The sequence below is a fragment of the Pagrus pagrus genome (genome assembly GCF_965226575.1).
Source record: "Pagrus pagrus genome assembly, chromosome: 14".
Taxonomy (NCBI): Eukaryota; Metazoa; Chordata; class Actinopteri; order Spariformes; family Sparidae; genus Pagrus; species Pagrus pagrus.
In genome coordinates this window covers 612857-637318 of record NC_140198.1, presented here as the reverse complement: position 1 = coordinate 637318, position 24462 = coordinate 612857, and the positions used below count along the sequence as shown (strand labels likewise).

Sequence of the window (24462 nt, the reverse complement as noted above, 5' to 3'; positions counted from 1 at the left end):
GACCTGGAAGTACTTTCATCAGTCGTTACCATACCTGACTGTCCTTATAGCGAATATTCAACACTTATTATTATATTCCATTATCATCGCTCGTCTTTTCTCCTTAAAGAAACTCTGTATGTTTGTTACTGCATCGAGCTTTGGCTCTGTGTCCATTGTCTTGCAGGTCGAGCACACTAGGGAACATGTGCTGTAATAACTGTATGTATCTACACAGGTTTGTTGTGTGTGTGTGTGTGTGTGTGTGTGTGTGTGTGTGTGTGTGTGTGTGTGTGTGTGTGTGTGTGTGTGTGTGTGTGTGTGTGTGTGTGTGTGTGTGTGTGTGTGTGTGTGTGTGTGTGTGTGTGTGTGTGTGTGTGTGTGTGTGTGTGTGTGTGTGTGTGTGCGTGTGCAGTATGTGAATAAGCAGAATCTCTGCAGGAGCTGTATATTCATGAATGTATGTGTGTGTGCATGTCTGTGCATCTGTTAGTGAGATACAAACAGATGGTGTGTCAGGTTCACTGTGATTACTTTTTCATACGTACGGTGTAAGAAGATGTGAATATATTCATGAAAACATTAATATAGAAATAAGTGTGAAACATAAATAGATGATATCTCAAAGACTTCATGTCATAATAAAACAGTGCAGAGCTCATATTGTTCCACTCAGGCTTGTTTAATGCAACAGTGGAGATGTTCAGAGGTGTGAGGGAGGATGAACACTGCTCAAGTGTCTTTGATCAGAAACTGTGAATTCCTACCAGCTGCAGTGTTCCTGTGGTTCACTCTGACCTACCTGCACACTACCTGCACACTACCTGCACACTACCTGCACACTGTGTTCTCCCTGAGGAGCTGAGGCTTATAGAGGAGGAGTTCAGCTCTGAATCAATAAGGTCTCTTCATATTGTGTCTCAGGAAATCAAACCGTATTACTCTGCAACGCTCCTTGTAACAGGCGTAATGAAGTCCTCACAACATGCTCACTAACATTAATAAGACTGCATAGCTTTTAACAATAGGATGATGAACAGGTTTATTGTTACAATCTGAGACATGTACTTAAAAAATATAAAAATAATAATAATATAGACATACTTCAGTGCATTATAGACATACACTATGATTATACATCACTGTATAAGTGTGTTCACAATGAGTTATCATACATTAGAGACATGGGCTTCATAGAAAGTTACCAAAAAATATTCTTATTTTGAGAAATAATGCCCGGTGTGTCTGACTGTGTTCATGACCGTGTGCAGTGACTGTGGAGGCGTTGAGGTGTCGGTGGTTAATGGAGGTGTATAAACGTCCAGTGTGCGCAGGGTAAACCCTGCTAGATTTGATTTTATAGGACGTGTTAGTGAACACTGTGACCTGAGGTAGTCCTCATGTATCACCACTCTGTCATCTTCATTCATCTCTGTTATTGATTCATCTGTGGAATTGCTTTTGCCATGACGCAACACGAGGAGGAGGTCTGCTGCACACAGGGGGCGCTCACCTCTGACCTCGCTCATAAATCATCCCCGCTAATAAAATGGACTTGTCCCTCTTCTTTCTCCCTCGTTGTTTCCTGCAGGGTCAAAGCAAAGAAAGGTGTCAACCTCCTCCAGACCAAGTCCAAGAACGCCCAGTGGAAGGTGGACTGGGAGGTTCAGTCCGGCGCCAAGCATTCCATCACCACCATCGATGTGAACAAGAACAAAGCAGTGAAACAGGGGTAAGTCAACAGCCCCGGGCCTGAACACACCGACGAGTGCAGCTGCAGCTGTTGATTCCTGCTGCTGCTGCACAGAGACAAGCATATTTATCTTCTGTAACGATGGACGAAAAGGTCTCAGAAAGGTTTCAGTGCGTCTCACAGTCACAGTCGACTCTCTTTAGTTTAAAGGCAGCTTTTAAAGGCACATCCTCTGAAAATGCTGCAGGGCCTGCGGAGATAAAATACAGCTCAGGCCTGCAGCACTGACTAAAGTACCTCCTCTTAAATGAGTGGAGATGTTATCTGCTCAGTTTTACTACATCTGCTGTTAATTCAGTCCTCGTGCACTGATGAGGAAGTAGCATTAAAATACCTTTGAGATGAGGTCTTGTCTAACAGCAGTCATTATGGCTAATTCCTCCAGCGAGTTAAAACACAGTCACAGTCGCTGTGGTGTCAGACTGGACTGTGATGGACTGTGGACTAAACGTTGTACAGCCCTGCTTTGAGGAATACAGCTGAAATAATGTGTCCAGTAAATGTAGGACGCAGATGAACATATAGAGGCACTTCCTCTGTAACTTTGCTCTTCTTATACGTCCAGCATGTAAGAGGTCCAAACAAAAGGACATGAGCAGCATGGCGTCTTCTGTGTTAAACAGCCACAACAGCAGATGGAGATCTGTCTGATGTGATTCAGACACAAACGTTCACAGACGAGCTGATGTTCTCTTCATCCTCTCTCCGACTCTGTCTGGAGGTTCCTGCGACAGCCGACCAGACTCAACGCACCGTTACCTTGAGGAAACTTGTGGTTTTCTCTGGCCTGAACAAAAACAAAGGTCCGGTTGAAATGACACATATTTTATCTTTAAACGGCCAATTTACCCAAAATTACAAAAACACAAACATGACAAAAAAAGATAAGAGGCAGTGAACTGGAAATTGGATGGAAACTTTTGAAGCTCACAGTGTTGAAAATGTACTTTTAAGAAAATCAACAGCAACATTTCGTTAGAAAGAAACAAGAATATTGTGCCTGCGGAGGAGGGAGAGCAAACTGGAGGTGTTGAACACATTTCCACATATCTGATTTAACTTTTGTCAAGTCGTGCCTTCAGCCATGTCGACAGGTTTATGATTTTGAGAAGATGCGAGGTTCACACTTACAGGACTGTACGTTAGCAAGCTACACAGTTTATCTTCAAGTCCTTCATGTGAGGACATTCACAGTTATCCTCATAAAGGAAATTCACCACGATCAAATTATCTCCAGTGTTTTTATTGTGATTCACGCTCAGATCTGTTATTGTCGCGTTCTTCATCCAGACTAACCAGGACAAAGTCTCCTCTCAGAACCAGCTCAGAACTGTCTGCTGACATCTGACAGTGATCAGTGAGTGATTCTGGTGGAGCCAGCTGAAAAGATTTCCTCTTCTGTGTGCAGCGTTTCAGCTAATTTTTATAAGAGATCTGCATCTGAGTGCAGATACATTAAAACAAGATATAAAAAGCTGATCATCATCTGATGACATCATTTTGGTGAATGTGTTCTGCCTGTTTTGCTCTCTGCTGCCTGACTGTTTACCTGCATTGAACCAAAGTCTGCTCACATAACTGGTCAATATCACTTGAATACAGATTCTGCATCACACACAGAAATCTGTTTCTAGAGATTATAAACAAACTTCTCCTTTAAACAGCTGCAGGTTTAGTTCAGGGGTTTTTACACGTGAGCAGTTTGTCCGGCCTCTGCTCCACTGAGAGAGCAACTAAAAATTTACAGCCATTAATCACAATATGTGATGCGTTGAATTCATTAAGAGCTGAAGCGGTGGGAGTGAGCTGGTTAGCAGCGAGCCCGGAGACATTAACAACTGCCGGTCTGAATATCGGCATCCCCACGGAGGCCCATATGGCTGCAGAGACAGAACAGAGAGGAGGAGGACAGAGTGGCCTTACCTGGAAAACATATCTCACCATCCCTCTGTTGTTTACCTCTTAGTGGCAGCCTTTCTTGCTATATTTAGTGACCCCTGTCGTGTAATCTTTGCCACCCTGTCACCATGTGAGAAATGTCCAGCAGGGGGTAAAGCATGGATAGAGAAAAAATGTGTCACGCTGCATTTTGTCAGAAATCCAGTCAATTCTGCGATCACCTGAAGCCAAACAGGCAAACAATGAAGCTCCAAAGAGTGGAGTCACGGAAGGATTCATGTTGTGATGCTTCATCCCATCAAAGTGATCGAACATGAGCATGAAATGTTTTATATAACAGCACTCGCGCCTCCTGAGACTCTCCTGTGGTCTTGTTGTGAAATTGGTCACAATACGTGTGTTTCAGGCTGTTTGGGAGTCGTCATGGAGTCTTTATGTGTCTCAAAAAGGAGCGGCGCAGTAATACATTCCAACAAAATAACATCTGAGTCATTCGTGATGTCTGATGTGCTCCATTTTATGCTCCTGCCAACAACTGCTTTATTTGTTGTTGTGGGAACTTTACCAGTAAAATGCTGAGGACAACATGAAGGTGATTTATTTTCCTAACCTAAACATAGTTACTGAATTACAACATTGTCTGTGTGTGTTTGTTTGTTGTATCTTTTAAATATTAGTTGGTGTTTGCAGAGAAATAAGTCCTTTCATCCAATCATGCACTGCTGTCTGTCACATTGTTGGACCAGTTTAAAACCTAATTTTAGACGACAGCGATCAACCCAACCACCAGAATGTTGTGATAACACTGTTCCCTCGGTCCTGTTAGGTTTAGGCACAAAAGCCACTTGGTTAGGACTATAGAAACACAATGTTTGGCTTAAAACAGCTGGTTCTGTCACCAGAAACACGGCTCGTATACATCTGAACGTATCTATGATTTGCAGAAACATAAACTACCAACATTTTATTCTGGCGACTGGACGACGACGACGACTCATCACCTGTTTTGTCATTTAAATGTGGCCACTTGTTGCCTGTGAGCAGCGACAGAACAAATTATTATTTCATGTCTAATATCTGTCTGGCCCTGAGCCTTCAGCCCAAATGAGTCCAGGGGTTGAGAGTGTCTGCTTGATTATCATGCAAATGCAATATTATGTTTTCATATGCTTTAAATTGCTTCTTAACTTTGGCAGAAAATAGTGATTTGCATATATTTCAGACTTGAATGTTCCAAATAAATACATTTCTGACAATTTAGTTGCAAAAACAGGACAGGACTCACCGAGGTCACAAAGAGGTGAATCGCCTCTGAAATTCTGCACAAATAAAGACCCGAAAATCATTTTACTGTATTTCAGTGTTTCACAATGTACCCAGTAGTTTCTGTTAACAAACTGTCTCCCCGACAGTCACCGCCAGCTTTCTTTTTGATTTTATTCCTCTCTGCTTTAAAAAGAAAGTAGGTCCACCCTGTTTCCTCTCTTGTTTGAGTGGGTGATTATACAGCAGCAACACTTTACAGTAATGAGCCCAAAAATACACAAATCCTCACGACAGTTCTCCCCTAATTACCCAATTCAACGCAGTAATAAGGAGACTTCTAATATGTTTTCTAAGTTCAATAATTGTTCTCATTCATTCGTCTTTTTGTGCAGCAAACAAATAACTGCTCACCACTTAAAGCCCTGCTCACACACACACACACACACACACACACACACACACACACACACACACACACGTCTAAAGACAAACATAAAGCCAGCAGCTCTACTTTGCATCTCATTGGTGAAAACATCTGAGTGCTGGTTCTGTTTGAACATCTGGTTTTGTTTACTCAAAATTACCTGAAACGCAGGAAATGAGGTGACAATGTTTTCCCTCCGGGCCGAGTTGTTGATCTCTTCATCACTCTGCTCGCTGTATTATTCTCTTCCTCTCTCTGACTTCCTCTTCATCACATCACACTTCAGTCTGTGCTGGAGTTATTCAGCACATGAGCGTCCATCTGGAACGCCTAACAGCAGCTCGTTGGTAACGCCACATGACCTGATGCATTATTGATCGCGGTCAATGGCTTTAAAGTGAAAAATGTTTTTCAGAATGTTGTGGCGTTACCACAAATCATTTAATTATCTTTTAACAAGATGATTTTTTTGCTCTGAATAATTCAGTGTTAAAGATTCATTTCCAGTCCTGGTGCAGGACAGACGCAGACTGACAAACACTGTTTTCAAAGCTGCTCCATCATCACTGATGTTCCCATTTTGAAGCTGCATGAAAGAGAAAATGTTTTTTTAGCACAATAGAAGTTTCTCTGGAGGCTGTTTACTCAAATTGTTTCTCCACTAAAATGCTTTATTATATACAATCTGCATTTTTACATAGGAAGGTAAAAACTGTAAAACTTCTCCGGCGTGGGCTGAGCAGCAGATGGCACAATGGCTCAATTAAAACAGTTTTAATTCGTTTGAACTACTTTTTGATCCATGTTTGTTTGTTGGTCAGTTTAAACTCTTAGAAAAGTGAAACATTTTGGAAAAGATGCTGATTTGCTTTCCTTCTGAGAGTGAGATGAGAAGTACAGGGCTGGAGCTTAGACTGAAACCAGGACACCGCAGCATTAGGCACAGTACTGGGTGTAGGCTGGAACCCAGTACACAGTTACTGTAGTTACACATGTAAAACTGAAGGAAATCAACTTCAGGCTACAGGCAGCGTGAGTGACAGAGAGCTGAGCTGTGGCCTGTTTCTGACCTGACTCTGTGCGACCTGACAACAGGACTGATCAGTATGAGTGGTCAAATCTGCAGAAAAGCTGAGGTGAAGAACGCTTGTTATCCCAGTGGATCTTTGCTGTGATGCAGGTTGTTGAATAGAATAATTATATAGACAGAAACATTGTGACGTCACACCGCAACAACAGTCTCCTCCCAGCAGACAACTGCAGGTTTGAATGCATCGTGCAGATATGTGAAATCTGCAGACTTGTTCATTTCTGTTATTTTCAGTCAGAAGTGTAAAGTTAAAAGTGTATACTTTACAGTGTAGACTTTACAGTGTAGACTTTATAGTGTATACTTTACAGTGTAGACTTTATAGTGTAGACTTTACAGTGTATACTTTACAGCGTAGACTTCACAGTGTAGACTTTACAGTGTAGACTTTACAGTGTAGACTTTACAGTGTATACTTTATAGTGTAGACTTTATATTGTAGACTTTACAGTGTAGACTTTACAGTGTAGACTTTATAGTGTAGATTTTATAGTGTAGACTTTACAGTGTAGACTTTACAGTGTAGACTTTATAGTGTAGACTTTACAGTGTATACAGCGTAGACTTTACAGTGTATACTTTATAGTGTAGACTTTACAGTGTATACTTAAGAGTGTAGACTTTACAGTGTATACTTTATAGTGTAGACTTTACAGTGTATACTTAAGAGTGTAGACTTTACAGTGTAGACTTTGCAGTGTAGACTTTACAGTGTAGATTTTACAGCGTAGACTTTACAGCGTAGACTTTACAGTGTAGACTTCACAGTGTAGACTTTACAGTGTAGACTTTACAGTGTATACTTGCGTGGCCGTTGTGAGCCCTGTGTTCTGGTGCCGCTCTAACTGGGCCCTGCAGTGCTTTGATGGGATGAACTCTCCCTGTTAATCAGTTCAAACAGGCCTGTGATCAAAGCGTGAATCCCCCTGAGCTCTGGAAGCCTCCAGCCACGACTTTAAAATATACACTTTGTGCGTCACAGACGCTGCATCATTAAGTTGATGGAGACAAAGGCCGGACTCTGTTTACTTCCCTGCTTTTCTCTTCTGCTATCAAATCACTCATTTAACTTTTCACCACCCACCACTTTATAAAATGCCTCGATGCTGAATTTGTTGGTCCAACATCAAAAACTTGTATTTCTGCCATCAGAGCTGAAGGTGTCGTGAATAATTACATGGAAGATTTAAGCTCCTCTCCAAAACATTTCCTCTGTTTCCTTCAGTATTTCTTTATTTTTATTTTCTCAGAAACCTTAGAAACTGGACTCAAGGTACGTGCATTAGCTAACATTTACATAATTAAGTATTTTGATGAAAAGGTCACCCTTTAATCTCAGTGTGGAGTCCTGAGGGAAATGTGATAAGACGTTCTGTAACACAGCAGCTACTACAGCAGAAAACACTCTGATACAACATGTCATTTTCATTCAGCTATTCTTTATTTCAATCCGATCACATCATGATGTATTCAGATCTGAGGCCCTGATCAGACACCTGGGCAGCTCGCAGCCCGTCAGCCCATCCTGAGTGACCACCTGATCAGGTGTCACCTGCTCTTCTTCTTCTGTGAGAGTGATGTGCTATTTACTAAAATCTGCTCTGGAACCAGGACTCATGTCAAATTGTCAGCTGAAGCTCATTGACTGAAGGAGAAACGTCTTTTTAACCAACGTTTTTAAATCTTCTCTTCTTGATGAAGAGCTGCCCTCTGACCTGAACGAGTCCGTTGGTAGCATCATTTTTGTTTGTATGGAGCCGCCGTACGTGTCGTCACTCCAGCCGGCCGTGTTGATGACAGCTTCAGTGTGTCACACAGACGGTGTTTGTTTTCACTGAGTGACGTCGAGACAAATGGGCCCAGATCTCATCACAGCGTTCCTGACAGGAGCCTTTTGTGGGCGGAGGCTCGAGCGGATAGTTTGATCCGGCTTTCATTAAAAGGCTCTCAGACTGAGCGCTGGGACGGGTCTCTGCTTTTGTGAAGGACAGACGGCGACAATCACTCTCAGCTGAAGGTGAAGGTGTGAGCGGGAGGGTTGGCGTCACGGGCGGACAGAGATTTAATTTGGTCCTTCGCCACCATTGAGACAGTTTCATGTTCGGCTTGTTGAACCTGAGGATTACAAGCAGGATTTTCATAACAGGAGGGCAGCTATCTCTTCTCCATCACAGTGTGATAGCTGAAGTCTTCTGCAGCAGAGGAGAGAAGGCTCACTTATTTCAGGTGCACGGCCATCAGGACAATCAGGTTGCCTACCAAAAGCTATTGATTGGTCGGGAGCAAATCTGCAGCTGCTGCAATTACGATTATGTGAAAATGAGTCAGAACCAAATCTGTAATCTCCTCACAGAAGCTCCTCACTCAGGCCTGCAGGTAGGAGAAGAAGAAAGCTGCAGCAGGACGCCAAGATTAGAGAGCAGTGATTGTTTATTGACTGTTGTCATTCACAGTGTATGATAAGTGTGTGTGAGTGAGCAGGAATACCATTAGAGAGGTGTCACTTCTCATCAGCTGTCTCGTCACAGAGCTCACCTGAGAGGTGGAAACATGTTGAAGAAAATAAACCAGTCTGAAGTCAGATTAAAGCGCAGATGATCAACCCAGTCTACTACTAATCTATATGACTTATGACTTATTATATACCACATACTTTTGTGGAGAAAACATGAATCCCCTTCACATCACACTGAGCTGGATGGAGGCGTGTTGTTGGGTTTATAAAACACTTAGTTAAGATTAGAAAGACGAAGACTCGTTAAATATTTAATAAATCAAAGCATCTCCAATCTGAGTCACTTACTGAGTTGACTTACATTTGCAATATTTACCCAAGTTCTCCATCTTTCCCTCATCTTCACTAAGAGCTTTGAGATTCTTAACTATAACTTTAATATTCACTCTCGCTCGCTGCCGAGTGATGATTCATTTATGATGTTTTGGTCCGTTCTACCTTCACAACACTTCATATATACTTTACATACGTAGAAGCTGCCTTAGTTATCCAATCAAAGCAGTGATAAGAGATGGGTGGTTAAATAACAAAACATGAATAATAAAACATAATACAAGTAATAAAAATAAAGATAAACATATAATATGAACACAAGAATTGATTATAATGTAAAACGTTAATGGATTTAAGTACAATAAATAATTATGACCAGCAATAAAATGCTGATAACAAACTGAATAGAATAATAATGATACAAATAAATAAGTATAAATAGTAAAATTATAAAACACAACATAGAAGCTAGAACATCGGTGTCTCCAGCTCCTCTCAGATCCTCCGCAGGGCTGATGCCTACCGGCTGAAAGCAGCATCACAAAACAACCATAGAAACCTTAATAATGCTCCAATAACCAGGAACTATACATGAACACTGAACAATAAAATAACATAACGTGAAATAAACAAATAAAATGACCAACTGCTCCATTATGAGCTGTCAACCAAAGAAAAGGCCAAAGACAGCTTTAATCTGTAGGTCTGTGCAAAGAATGTCCTGACTGAGGTGAGTCAGACGTCTACACACCTGTTCTGTTGTCATATATGAAAATATTTGGTTGGTGATACAGTTGAGAAAATCATGTTCAGCGGTTAAACCAAGCAGGATTATTGTGTTTGTGTCCAAAGATGGTCCAGTTTGTTCTCAGCTGTAAAATGAGATGGAGACTCAGACCAGCTCGGTGCATCGATGCATCATTAGTCAGATTGAAGCCTAAAAATCCTTTTAGTTTCACAGGCAGAACATTTAATATTCAGGGTTTGTGACCAGAAAAGTAGTTTATAAAAGGATTACGGCTGGAGAGGATTAAACTGCAGCAGGAGAGAATAATTCATATTGTATCAGCTTCTTCACCTTGACTTTATTTAATCAAGAAAGGTGTGAACTCAAAGCGCTTATCACAACAACAGACTGATATCAGCATAAAGCTCCAACAGTATCCGAGGATTGTCTCTTTACAGCCGCTGTGTCGACATCGTAACATGAATATCGTTATTGTGCTTCCAAGCATCGACAGTTATGTGAGGAAAGCTCGGTAACATTTCAGGAGTGAAGTCAGCCGTCCAGTCGTGAAGCTCCAGGTCGTCGACATCACAGCGTGACCTTTAAGATCTTTAACTGCCTCGTTTCTGTCAGGAAGTCTGAGATCAGCCAATCACACTGCAGCTCCTCAAACAGACTGAATGAAATGTTACAGCGAGGCCTTTTCATCAGTCAGTGTGTCGGACGTCTTCTGAGGGCTTCACTAAATGCATCACATTGATCACACGCCAATGGCGACTGTGGATTCAGGCTTTTAGTCTGAAATCTATTCTGAATCGGATGTTGATTCATTGATCCGACCAGAATACTTCTGAATGATCAATCACTTATTTCCAAGTCCATTCAGATAATAAAGCTATGATGTTATTTTATGAATGATCAAAAGCATTCTTATGATTACATCCTGTCTTTGGGGTTTTATTTCACAGGAAGTCTTTAGATGTGCAGATGTAAAATAAAACGCTAGAAGACATCTTCTGATAAGTGTCTGCTTCTGCCTGCGGTGATATAACGATACTTCATTTCTTCAACTCAAATCAGAGGATGATGAAACTGAAGATAAGTGCAGAGCAGACGGTGGACAGCTCACTAAGTGACAAAAACTAACCAGTCAACAGCTTCATTACCACAAACCACTTCACCGCCGCAGTTCTTTGTCACGCTGTTTGTTTTTCATGAATATGGACCCGATCAGAACTTCAACATCCCTCAGTGATCACAGCGTTCAGCTCTCAGTCTGTCAGGTCACTCCTGACATAAAACATCCGTCCTGAGTGACCACCTGCGATCAGATCTCATGTTCTGTATGAAACAAACCCGTCCATCACTGGGACGAACAGACACCAGGTGTTTACACAAAGACGGAAAGAAGTTCATTTAGAACTTTTGCTGAATTTACAAGAAGGAACCAGTGATTTAGTGTTTTTGTCGACGCTGTTTCACAAAGTTTGTTGAGTTTTCCTCATTAAACAACTCTTTAAATCACTACATTTGTTGAGGGAGTCTGGTGATGTTGTGGTGTTCGCAAACAGCTGCTGTAACTGATCTTTAATCCTGACCCTGATTTGTGTGTTTTTCAGGGATGTCTTGGGTAATGTGGAGGTGATGCAGTTGGATTTCGAGATGGAGAACTTCACCAGCCTGTCGGTCACCAGACGGATCAACTGGAACATCGACTACAAGGGGCAGAACCCGCCTCCGGACTCAGAGAAGGTTGTGACGGAGCTGACAGTGGTGCAGCGGGACATCCAGGCCATCATCCCTCTGGCTATGGTGAGTGGAAGGACTGATTTTTATTAAATATTTTAAATTATTTAAAATTAAAATAAATGAATACGTTTTGAATCAAATTTAACTATCAACTTTTAAAACTGTGTGACCAGCTCCGGTCTTTAATCTTTGTCAGTAAACCAGTTTTAAAGGAAATGTTCTGTTTATATTTTTGCCGTTAGTTTCAGAATGTGAGACAGATGATGGATGAGCTGTCAGAATGTATGATGACATCTTTCTGTGGAGGCCGTCAGCAGGTCTGAGCTCATATTATCGGTGCTCCTGGTGAACAGATAAGATCCTCCCGTGTTCATCCAGAGAGGAACTGATGTGCAGCTGCAGAACAAAGTAGGAAACAGTGTGAATAGAAACACATGATAAGAGTAAAGATGATCACAAGTAGCCCCACAAAAGTTTATTACTGTTGATCTCTTTAAAGTTTGAAACTCATTTAAAATGTTAGTGTAGAGCTGCAGGGATCAATCAATTGTTTCTGTAATTTTTCTAGCAAAAATATCCAACAGTCTGGTTCCAGCTTGTTAAATGTGAGGATTCGCTGATTTTCTTAGTCACTTCTGACAGTAAGTGAAGAGTTTTTGGGTTTTGGACTGTTGGTTGGACAAATGAAGCAAACTGAAGACATCAAATAATTTGTGTTCACCATTTTACAGCCTAAACAACTGATCAATCCTCCTCTGCTGGATCATATATTGACTCATGTTGTTTGGCTAAATGTTGCTTAAAACCAATTAACCTCATTTCAAATTCAAGTGGAAAAAAAACAAAGTTTCCAAAGATAATTTTTGGGCATTGAAAAAATTTGGGAATATTGAATTTCCTCACAATTTTCGTGGCAAAAAAAGAGACATTTAAGAGATTAACCATGAACATAATTAGCAGATTAATCCATAATAAATTAACATTAGTTACAGCCCCACAACATATTCAGTGGTTTCCTGCACGTAACAGCAGCATGTGATCAAATGAAGTAAAGGCTGAAGATGTGATAAAATGGTGAAAAATGTTGATCGGCGTTTCGTCCTCGGATGTCTTGTTCTGTCCACATCTTCAGTTTACTGTCACAGAGGAAAGAAACCAGAAAAGATCCACATTCAACGAGCTGACAGCAGAGATGGAGACTTGCTTTACTTGAAAAATTGCTCAAAGTGATCAAGAAATTATCAAAATACGTGGTGATCAATTAATCGTTACCACTGTAGAAAGAAAATAAAGCCAAGTGCTTCTGCTTTTAACTTCTAATCAGACATCATTCACAGATATCAGACGTGATACAGCCGGGCGCATCGTCGTTACCATTAAATCTAATCAACACCTTCACTCTCTGCAATGACTTACTGATTGTTAAGAAAGTCAACCAATCCCAGAACACTCAAGTGTCTATTACTCTTTTAATCAGGGCTCGTCTGCTCGCCTCGTGAAAGGTGGCAATTAGCGAGGGTAGTAAACAGATTATGGGAACAAAGGCAAATGAATCAAGCGAGAGGTGGTGAGTTCCCCCGGCTCTGCCTCTCCTGTCTGCTTCCTCTCTCGTGGTTTCGCTTCACTCACACGTTCGAGTGAAAAAGTCTGAACCTACATGATATTTGCTCATTAAACTTTACTGTGCATGGTAGATATCGGAGCAGACGGGATGCAGGTGGTGTGTAGATGTTGCTGAATGAGAGTTTTCGGAGGGCAGCGCATTGCAGTGTTTATGTTAGGCAAAGGTCATCAATGCAGCTCTGAGTCACATTCACTGTCTTCACCAAAGGTCGTAAAATACATAAATATTACTAACAATATAAATCTATCAGTGGTTTAACAGAAATCTACAAGCCTTGAATCATAAGTCTGGATTATGTGTTGTATATTTGCATACTGACAGCTGTTCTTCACCTGCAGCTCCATGAAATAAACTGGAGCTGCAGGTCTGACTCTGTCGGCACATCTGCTCCAACATAAGGCTCACTTCATTCCTCTGGTCCCCTTGAAATTTGCGATTCGATGCATCTTGTAGCCAGATGTGTTGAGCTGCGCTGCGAAATTATATTCCTGCCTGCGTGACTTTCTCTTGTAAAATTTACATTCTGAAGCGAAGCGGGCCGAACTGCCGGTGCTTCTCCTGTCGCTGCCGACCCGTCTGCACTCTGCTCATCACAGGCAGATTTATGGTGAAGTCGTGTATGATTTTAATTCTGTTTAGCAGCACAGGATGTTGATACTAAACTGAGCAGTAAAAAGGGCCGTTATTGTCAACATCTTCAATATTTTTAGTTGACAGGAAGTTGTCTGGACATCTTTCCTGTCACAATAAAAGAAAAACTTAAAAGCAGAAAGAAAAGCTTGATCAGTTCAGAAAGTTTTCACACCCTGATTATCCTCAGAGTCCTTCCAGTTAGTCCGTAAAACTTTTATCTCTGACATTGTTCAGTGATATAAATATCACAGTTCACTTCAAAACCAGATTTTCGATCAACTCAATCTACTCATTATTTCCCAGGTTGTCAGGAGACACAGTGAAAGAGATGCTGGAGATTCAGACTGACCGTAAAAACTTGACCCATCAGGAAACATTTATTTCTTATTTGAGGCCTGCAGGACGGTCGTCTGTGGTCGCTCTGAGAGACGAGGTTTAATCCATCACTGCAGCTGTGACGACTAATTAGATTGTAAATAATATCATAACAAAAAGTGGACATTCCCCCTCCAGGAGAAGTGACACAGCTAAACAATGGTAACGCTGTGAATACATGACTGATGAAGTGAAACAGGTTGTCTTATTAGAGCAAACACAACAGAGAGACTTTATCATTGTGGCAGGTTGGTGAAGGCTTAATGAGAGGCTGTCTGCTGTTGTCACAAAGTTGAGAAATGACCTCAGTGATCCTCCTCAGATCAGGTCAAACTGTAGAACTGACTTTATTTTTAATTATACTGAGTTGTATCAAACTAATGCAAGTTACTGTAAGATCAGGTTGATCTGCTGGATCAACACAATCACCAGAATAAATGCTGCCAGGGTACATTTCTGCAAACCACAGAGATATGGTTCAACTTTACATTTCTTCGTGTTTAGTTTTCAGTTTCATGTCATCACAACTCTAGTCTGGTTGGTTTAGACACAAAGACCACTTGGTTATCGTCGGCAAACATTGTGTTTCGTCTTATAATACCTGGTTCTGTCACACTTAACACGGCTGGAAAATGTCCCGCTGTCGCTTAAATATATCCAGTTTCATCTCCACAAACACGACCGTAAATGTTCTGGTAGGTATCTCATTAAAAACATGCTGTTCTGTAACACAGGATAACATTGTCACGATAAACGCGGCCAGAGACGCCCCGGTATCTCATTCAAAACACACCACAAACACGGCGTGACACTGGCGGCTGGGCTGACTGGAGATGGTGTTCATACTGGTTTAGTTTGTCTTTTAAGTCCGTTCCACATCACATTACATTCACAGTGGTGCTTTTGCGTGTTCTCTAGTTGCAGTTGTTGTTTTGAACCACTTATGTTTAACCTCTCCTGCCCCTTCAAACAACCCCTCAAGGCTGTTTGAAGTGAAGTGGCTAATCTAAGACTGTGATTAACGATTGTTAAATGGAAGAACAGTAACAACTGCTGCGGCTATGAAAGTTTAGAGTACTGCAGCAGCTGCTTATCTCTCAGCCTTCACAGGAACATCAGACTGTCTGTAATTAACACAAAGAACGTGGCCTCTGTGTACAGCATTCATCAAATCAACCGACGTGTCTGAAGGGCTTTCTGTATGTGCACGTCTCTGAGGACCTGCAGGTTCTCGACTAGAATCAGGTCAGAAGATGAAAAGGAAAGAAGATGAGGCTCACAGCGAAGAGAGTCGGACCTCTGACTTCTCTTTCTGTAGAATATCTGTCATTTTAAGGTTAGCAGCAGATACAAAGCAGCCAGCAGTTTTCAGCTGCTGATACACCCACTGACAGCTTGTGGAACAGATCAGCACTTTGAGAAAGTGCTGATATAAAGAGTTCCCAAACACAAACACCATGCAGTCTGTGCAACAAAGGGTGGAGCCCTGCAGTAACATGTGACTGAAGGAGGGAGAGAAGGAAGAAAGATGAGCTGGTGAAGTAGAGAGGATGAGGAAGGAGGTTTTTTATGGTTGGCAGAGCACAGATTGTGTGCCAGCCACAGTTGACCTGCTGCAGATAAGAGGAGGAAGGAGGAAGAGAAGGGTGATATTACCAGAGAATTTACAATGTGAGAGGGGAAACTATCTCAGGATGGTAAAGTTAAATCAACCCTGAGGCTTATTACACAGTTTAAGCCACATTAACAATAAGCCAGCGGAGCCTCGATCACGAGGCAGCAAACAGGAAGGAGGACACAGCAGAACTCCATTAGCTGCTCACTGCCACATGTTAAATAAAAAATGATGTTTAGTGTCGCACAGAGCGCACAGCCCGAAGTCACGCATCACATCTGTACATGTATGTATTCGTGCTTCAGTAAAGATCCACAGCCGGCCACATGTATTGTGTACATTATTCAACAGCAGGTGGAAAAGGAGGCGTTTAACTCTCTGAGCTGCTTCACTAAAACCGTGAGTAATCCAACAAGGCTCCGCAGTAATGGATTACATTTAATGGGACGACAAAAACTACCCACAAATCACCCGACAGTAATTACATGTCACTAAGTACATTTACAAGTACTGTACATAAGTACGATTTTGAGATATTTGTACTTTACTTTATCTGTTACTTTGTACTTAACCCTTACCCTAACCCACTTCACTACATTTTGGAGGCAAATAATATAATATATAATATACTCTTTACTCCACTACATTTATTTGATAACTTTAGTTACTAGTTACTTTGTATAGTACTTCTACTACTACTTTCTATAGTTACTGTAGTATACGGTATATACATACAAGTAAATTCATGTATAGATTAGCTTTTAAATTTGATACCAATGTACTGATCTGAGTTTAAATATACGATGAATATTTTCCTCTGTGAATCTTAGACATCATCAGTGTTTGATCCACTAAATGTTACATTTGAGGCACTTAAACAGCTGCTAAGTGCTTCATCGTGTGCTGTAGTGTTAAAATACATCAACATAGCCGCAATAAACCAACTTAGTTTAAGGTGATACTGGAGTTACAACATTTTAGTATCGCCATTAAATCTAATAACTGCTTTGTGAAGTGATAGCTGTGTGCACTGATGACTGATTCTGGTTCCAGGCTGAATTCAGGTTGTATCGTTAAGTATAATTAGAGCTCCCAAAGCAGCACACATGTAAAAGTGTCTTCTGTAGTTTAAACCTACCAGATGCCAGAACAGCTCAGGGAGGACGTCTTTCAATTAGGATTTCACCCCAGAGTCCAGTCGATTATCCACTGAGGTCTGCTTCTCAACGATCGGCCGTGTTTCATAAAACTGAAGGAAAAGCTGCTTCAGTCACTGAAACACATTTTTAGGTAAAACAGTGGAGGCTGTTGAACAGACTGGGCTGGAAGATGCAAATACAGACTCAGAATTAGATTTGTTTGAAGATGGGCTTCAGTCAGAATAAATTAATTTGCTATTCTGACACAAAAAAAAAATTGTGCGTCATGTGATTGGCATCAAGCGCACTGATTCACTGATTTTCTCACAGAATATAGATTATCATAGAGAAACAATGAACGGGGCCTTTTGATGCTCTGATTAAACATTTTATATTCCCGATCATACAGATTCATCGGCATGTTTAAAGTCTCACACAGATGATGCTTTGTTCAATCGTTTTAATTAACAGTGTGTATTTTATTGCTCCCTGAATCTGAGCACATCTGATACACTGGAGACAATAACGTTTTTTGAAGCTGTGTCGAAACTAGATTAAAAAAAAAACTGCCTTTTTGGATCCTTATTATGTGAAAGAAGCTCCACATCTCACAGTACATTTTTAACTTTAAACCACTCACTAATGAGATTCCTTCGTCTTCGAGCTGTTGGAGCGACGTCACCTTTCTCTCTAATTACGGCCCAGTTTCTTGAAGTCGTCAGTACGGACTATACAACTCTCTGTTCAAAGAGTTTTACCTCAAGCTGTTATTTTCAGTATCAGTCTGGGATTCACCCTGTTACTGCTGCAGTGAAGGTGTGAATGATTTTTATTGATTATCTACACAAGAAGCAGAGCTCTGCAGACATCTTATCGATCTGTCTGAAGCTTAAACACAGGTTGATTAACAGAGTCTGACACAGCATTAGTTTACAGTGATTATTGTAGATGTTCTTAATGGAGTTCCCCAAGGCTCGGTACTGGGTCTCCTTTCATTTTTCTGCTCACATTATTCATTTACAAGGAAATTTCCAAAGACTTCATATATTTCATTATTACTTTTCAGAATTCACATCAAAATTTCATTCTGGTGTTTTTGCATCGTCTCTTTTTGCTTTAATCCACGTTCCAAATGTTCGACCTCAGCCGAGTGCAAGAATCTGTTTTCTGCAATATTTAGTTAGTTTCTCCTCCATTTTTTTAATGGACAAACTGAAAATATAGATAAAAACAGGTAACAAGTGGATGGGAATGCACACATTGTAGCTATCACTACAAATCAGAGGACATTGACTGAAGTTATTAATTACCTCTGAATGGTTTAATCATGACATACTTACTCATGACTTATCTTCAGCCACCATCTCAGACACAAGTTCTGCTGCTCAGACGGGACAGAAAGCTTTATTGTTTCTGCTCCAGCCGTTTGGAAAAGCCGGTGGAAGAACTGAAATTAAAGACGTTTGCGACTCCGGATGAATTAATAACAGTTGTGAAGTTCATGGTTAATGACTCTGTGTAATTATCTCTGTGATTACCAAACATATGGATACAGATTTATTTGCACATGTTGGTTTCTCTTCTGGACTTTCACTCTCTCCTTTTTGTTGTGAAACAACCTACCTGCTGAAATAAAATAAATTAAATGTTTCAGATTTGATCTTCTCTATTTAATTGCACGTTAGGGCTCTTGTGTCACCCTCAGGTAAAATTCAGTGTCACACCTGAGGACCCTTCAGCTCTCTGTGTTGTCTGCTTCAGGCTACACAGAGAAGATCTCTTGACAAAGCTCAGTACTCAGTCTGTGTATAATATTCTCTCTACAAATAAATATTTCTTCAAGTTGCAGTTGAGTGGGAGTCCATGAAAACAGAATAAAGTCTGATACTTGCTCTACACGCAGCTTATTAAGACTGTAAGATAAAGTGTCGGGCAGAAATTTAAATATCCCGCTTTTGATTTCAGGAACTTTACATGTTCTCCCTCCTGAGCTGCTCGCACACTGCAAATGAGAAAACGTGTTCCCTTCCTGCAGCTCACATGATGCACAAGAAAATAATGACTTGATTCAAACTTTAAATGAGGACCTGGTGTGTTTTAATTGGCTGTTTGCATTCCAGTGCATTCAGATAACAATGCAGATGGAATAACAATGTCGGCCTTGTTCGTGGCTAGTTCATCAGAAATCAAGGCTTGTTTTCATCATTGTGTACAGCCACATGATTTATCAGCATCTGATGCCTGGTATTAAGTTAAACACAGCAGCAATATAACATATATTCTCTCAATAACTCCAGCATGATTGGAGAACATGTAAGTGGAGATCCCAGACACAAAATCAAAAAACTGAGAAAATGAAGACTTTTCTCTCATGGATAGTTTTCCTCCTTCAAAATGATCTTCTTATATTAGCTGTCCAGGAGCAGATGGATTACCAAACCCCGAACTGTTCAGTGGTGTTTCGGCTATTAGAGAAAGAGCCATTAAAACGAACAACTGAGAAATTCTTCATGAGTTTCTCAGTGTTCTCTGGTCTTATTCTGCCTAATTAAAACCAAACGTAGACCGTATATTTCTCAACTACCCTCGTGGCAACAGTGATTCATGTCAGCAAAAATGATTAATGGCTATGCACTGAACAAACATGTCTGAAACAGAATTGTGTATATGGATGAAATCATGAGAAAACACAGTTTTAGGCAGCAGGTGATTTGAGATGCCTCCCGTCTTCATCCCCGAGCAGCAGAGAGTGTACAGGGTTTATTAAAGTAGAATATGTCAGTCCAGTCTGACTCATTGGTCCTGACTGGTAGTAATGTTGGGTTTAGGAAAAGATCAGACTCTAGGTTACAATAACTCACGTCACACACAGTAACATAAGACTTTGGTCTCCACTCTTGGTCACAAAAGTCTGCTGTATGTTCTGTTCATCAAGATAATCTTCACAGATGAACCTAAATTAAATGTGTACAGTAAAAAGCTAATGTTAGGCCACAAACAGACGACATCACGGTCACATGACTTAAACGTCACCACCACTAAGAGTCTTACTGCACAATTACTATACAGGTTTTCTATAAACTGATCAAGTTGTAAAGTCAGGTATCATGTTTTAGTATTCACACAACACTTTGCTCTGACACATGGTGGCAGCAGCACTTTCAGGAGTCGTTGTGAACTTTTTAAAAAGCTGCCTCCATCCTTAATGAAACTCCTGCTGTGACAGAGCCCATCTCCTCCAACACTGACGTGCTCAGCCTCAAGTAGAACAGCACATCGTTGCATCAGTTCCTGTCTGCTGGTACACTGCTACAGTAAATGTCATGTGTTTTATGCAGCCTGAAATGTGAAGCTTGATGCTGTGATTTACCTGGCAGGACCCATTAAACCACATGTGTTTCCTCGAATGGTTAAGGTGAAGATTATTACCTTTCTTTCCATTCTGTCTTTTTCTTCCCCATTTCAGCGACTTCCAGTTGCTCACCAAATGAACAGAGTACCTGAAATGAAAATGTCAGTTGATGAAATCCAATGAAAGTCGTCTCAGTGAAATGAGTTCTGGTCTGCCACTGAGAGTATCACCTGAGAGAGTCGGAGCCCTGGTGCTAATGGTTTTAAATGTGGACATCAGTAATGCTGATGAAATATCAGAGAAAATCACCGTCTGCCTCCCACTGCTTCATGAATATCTATTCCTTCTCTCCGTAGGACACTGAGATTATCAACACGGCCATCCTGACCGGACGCACCGTGGCCATTCCCGTCAAAATGGTCTCCATAGAGATGAACGGAGCAGTCACTGACGTCTCAGCCTTTGTGCAGTGCAAGTCCTCCAATGAAGACATTGTTAAGGTATGGTAAACCTCGTTTCCTCAACATCTGATGTCAATTTAGAAAATATAATCCCTTTACTCTTCCACTAATACTGAGGAGTGGCCCAACATCACATCACAACATCAGGAGAGCATAAAAGCTTCATTCTGGCCTCCTCGATATGTACTCATGATTTGATTCTTGCTTTATGCGTCAGATAAAATCACTGCATGTTCCTAAAACTCAAGAAGAGCTCCAGCTGAAGCTTTCTGAGGCTCCCCACCCTCAGACACCATCTCGTGTTGTCAGACATCAGAGCGGTGTCAGAGGACGCCGGGAACAATCAGCACTCACAGACGCCATATCAAGTCTCGTTTGTTGATTAAATAAATTAAAGTGGGATCACAACAACTTGCAGAGCACATTACAGGCTGTGATTACACCCTTATTATTTTCTCCAGTCAATTACAATCATAATAGATTCCACTATAGGCAGATTGCATAATTGTATAGGCAGCACGGTGAAGTGTCGCGCTGCTGTTTTGCACTGGTGATCTTATTAAAAGTGATGGTGCACGAGGGAGATGTGACCTCAGATGAAGTAAACAGAGTATCCTGTATATTATTATATTCAGATATACAGCACGCTGCCTCATTCCTCCTCCGCTTTCCTCGCATGCAAATTATAATAATACTAATATCATAATGTCTCCTTATATCACCACATCTGCTAACATTTTATATTAAGGTCCTGGCAAGATGCATGAGTTAATAAATAATACGGCCCTTATCAGTCCTTATAAGATGGTAAACATTAATAACATCATGATATCATAATCAACACCCTTATCGTCAATTGTGAGAAGTTTGGACGCACTAAACACTTCAGACGTGCCTGACTCTCGACGCAGCCCAGAGGCTGAGGTGAGCGTCCCTCCGCTTCTTGAATCTTCTTGAATAATTTGTCAGTAAAACATTGTCAGCAGCTGTTTCTGTCCGTTTTCCATCATCGTATTATCAATGTCTGTTTGTGTCGTTCTAAATATAAAGTTAAACACGATAACATTTATTCCGTCAGCACACAAACAAACACTCAAATATCGCAACACATCCTCAGAGCTCGTATTCTCTACGAACACTAAATCTTCACCCTGGAGGGAGTTTGCTAAAAGCTTCATTATCAGCGAGCTTAAACTCTGTTGACGTGTGTCAAAGACCGGACAGCAGAGAAAAAGCTTTGTTTTAAGAAATCCTCCTCACCTGCTCGTCCTCTCGCCTCCACTCTGCAGACTGTAGTCCTTCATGGTTTCATCCTTCGTCTTCGGTCTCACTCTTGATCTCTTGATCACTTTTACATTTACATATTCCTAAAACTGAGATTTAAGATTAATAATATTCATATATATCTCCCTATTTTTCACAGCCTAATGTTGGCAGGTGTGTTAACAACAATAATAAAAGCCTGACAAGTTTCTTAATAAAAGTGTTTGTAATGCTTTGAGACAATTAAAACCTTTACTAATCTTTTTAGTTGTGTATACATGCCTTATTTTACATGTATAGCAGGAAATCTGGTAAATAAAATAAGTATCTTTTAATGACTTATAAGTGCCGTATTGCTTATAAACCAACGCTGAGTTCAGTCAGCGCTGAACAAGGAACCCAACAAAGCACCGTAATGAGGCCACAGCTCAGATGAAACCTTGGTTTTCAGGCTGGTGCAGCTCACAAACGCTGCTGATTAACAGAGTCCAGTCCCATGTTCTTTATGACCAGATGAAGGGAATTAAACCCAAACTGAAAGATAGCTTTTATAAATGAAACTAAAAAATGAAAGATTTAGTTTGTTCCTGTTGTTCTTCGTTTGCTTTGTAAGATGAAGAAACTTCACTTTTTTTTTTTCATCTCTTTCTTCTTCCTTCACTGTTTGTTGGACACCAGCGTTTGTTGCACAAAGGTGAAACTGGCAGCGTGATGAAGGAGGATGCTGATTGTATATTGTTTCTGCTGCCTTACACCCACTCTCTCATTATCAGGCCGGTGACGCTCACTATCTCACATGTATTTAATGAACAAAGAGACGGTTACATCCAGGCTTTCTTTGTGTGAGCTCACTCGACAGATCAAGGTGATGCTTTTTATAGCTGCTTTAAATCTGAAACTGTGAGCATCACCTCCTCCGGACCAGGTCAGGTGTGCAGCAGTCGTTACCATGGTGATATAGCCAGGTTAAAAGAAGGCCACCTCTGTGTCGTTGAAAGATCAACAGAGCTCACCAACACATTAATCTGTCTTCACTGTGCAGTCCTCTGACGTCCCACAGGGTCAGCCCATCTCTGAACACCTACAGGCTGTTTTAACCTTTCTGCCAGGATGGAGACAGCTGATGCTGGTGGGATTTTTCTTAAACCAGTTTCTTCTTTATTTTATTTCTCCAACTGTATCTGATTCCTATCTAACGGTGATCATTTCTATATTTTAGATTAGATCAACTTTATTGTCTTTGTGCACATTGTTTCCTCCAGGAGAAGTTCAGATACTTGTGTAAAAACAGACTCTGGTAGAAGTAGAAGTACTGATTCAGCTTCTTTACTCCAGTAAAAGTAATCGAGTACAGGCTCTGACATGTACTCAGAGTATCAGAGTAAAAAGTCTCCCTCTGAAGGACATTTGTGGTCAAAGCTAACTGAAGCTCACGTCATATTAATATAATTCAAAGACTATTAAAGTTAAAGGTAGAGTCAGTAGGATTTGTCCCAGCTGTTCCTGAACGCACCACAAAGATAGTTGATAGTTGAGTCTCATTCCCAGGACGTCAAATAGCCACATGTTGGGTTGGTAAAGCGTCCTGAGCAGCAACAAAGAGAGAAAATAAGAAACTCTCTGCAGATACGAGACACTAACACGCCTTTTCTCCCCATCAGCCTCCCTCTCTGTCTGTTCACGTCTTTCACGTCTTTGTTTCGTCTCGCTGCGTCTGCCGTGCGTGATGTGCTCTGATAGGTCGACATCAGTCTCGTGATGTTGGGAAGGCGGCGTGCGATGACGCCAAATAACAATAATCCATAATTCACCTCAAATGCATCAAACTAAAGTAACGAGGCTGTTTGAAGCTGTGAGGAGGAGAAAGTTCAGATGTTTGTGTTCAGATGTAGAGAGGGAAAGTCACAGAGATACTCAGGTACAGGACAGATACCTGAGACATGGACTGAAGGACAGTAGGTGTACTTTGTTATTTGCCTCCTTCTGGACAAGGAAATGTAGCTTAGCATCTAACTAGAAGTGCAAAGATGTGTAAAATGCAGAGTAGTGTACACAGGTATAGCCAACAGCAAGGGGTAGATATGAAAAAGAGAAATATATGCAGCATGAACGTGTGCAGTATGTATACATATAGTATAATGCTAATAATGTGACAGTACGCTCAGTGATCAGGGATCAGACAGAACTCACAGTACGATCAGGATTAATAATTGTCTCCTAATAACTGGAATCTTTAAGTTCGACCACATCAGTTTCTTATATTTGAAGAAAAGCGACTCTGGTCTGTGTGGAGAATCGTTTTGTTCACTCAGTAATAAAAACTAT

At 40.9% G+C, this 24462-nt stretch overlaps 1 protein-coding gene across 4 annotated transcripts in view; it reads left to right on the top strand.

The window, feature by feature from the left end:
- tmem132e (transmembrane protein 132E) overlaps window positions 1-24462 on the top strand; it is a 387724-nt gene that overhangs the window by 321044 nt on the left and 42218 nt on the right. For all 4 annotated transcript variants that reach the window (XM_084374076.1, XM_084374077.1, XM_084374078.1 and 1 more), the window contains 3 exons: window positions 1571-1711; window positions 11546-11738; window positions 20770-20913. In XM_084374076.1, coding sequence (XP_084230202.1) covers window positions 1571-1711; window positions 11546-11738; window positions 20770-20913 — 478 coding nt within the window. The remainder of the gene's footprint in view (window positions 1-1570; window positions 1712-11545; window positions 11739-20769; window positions 20914-24462) is intronic.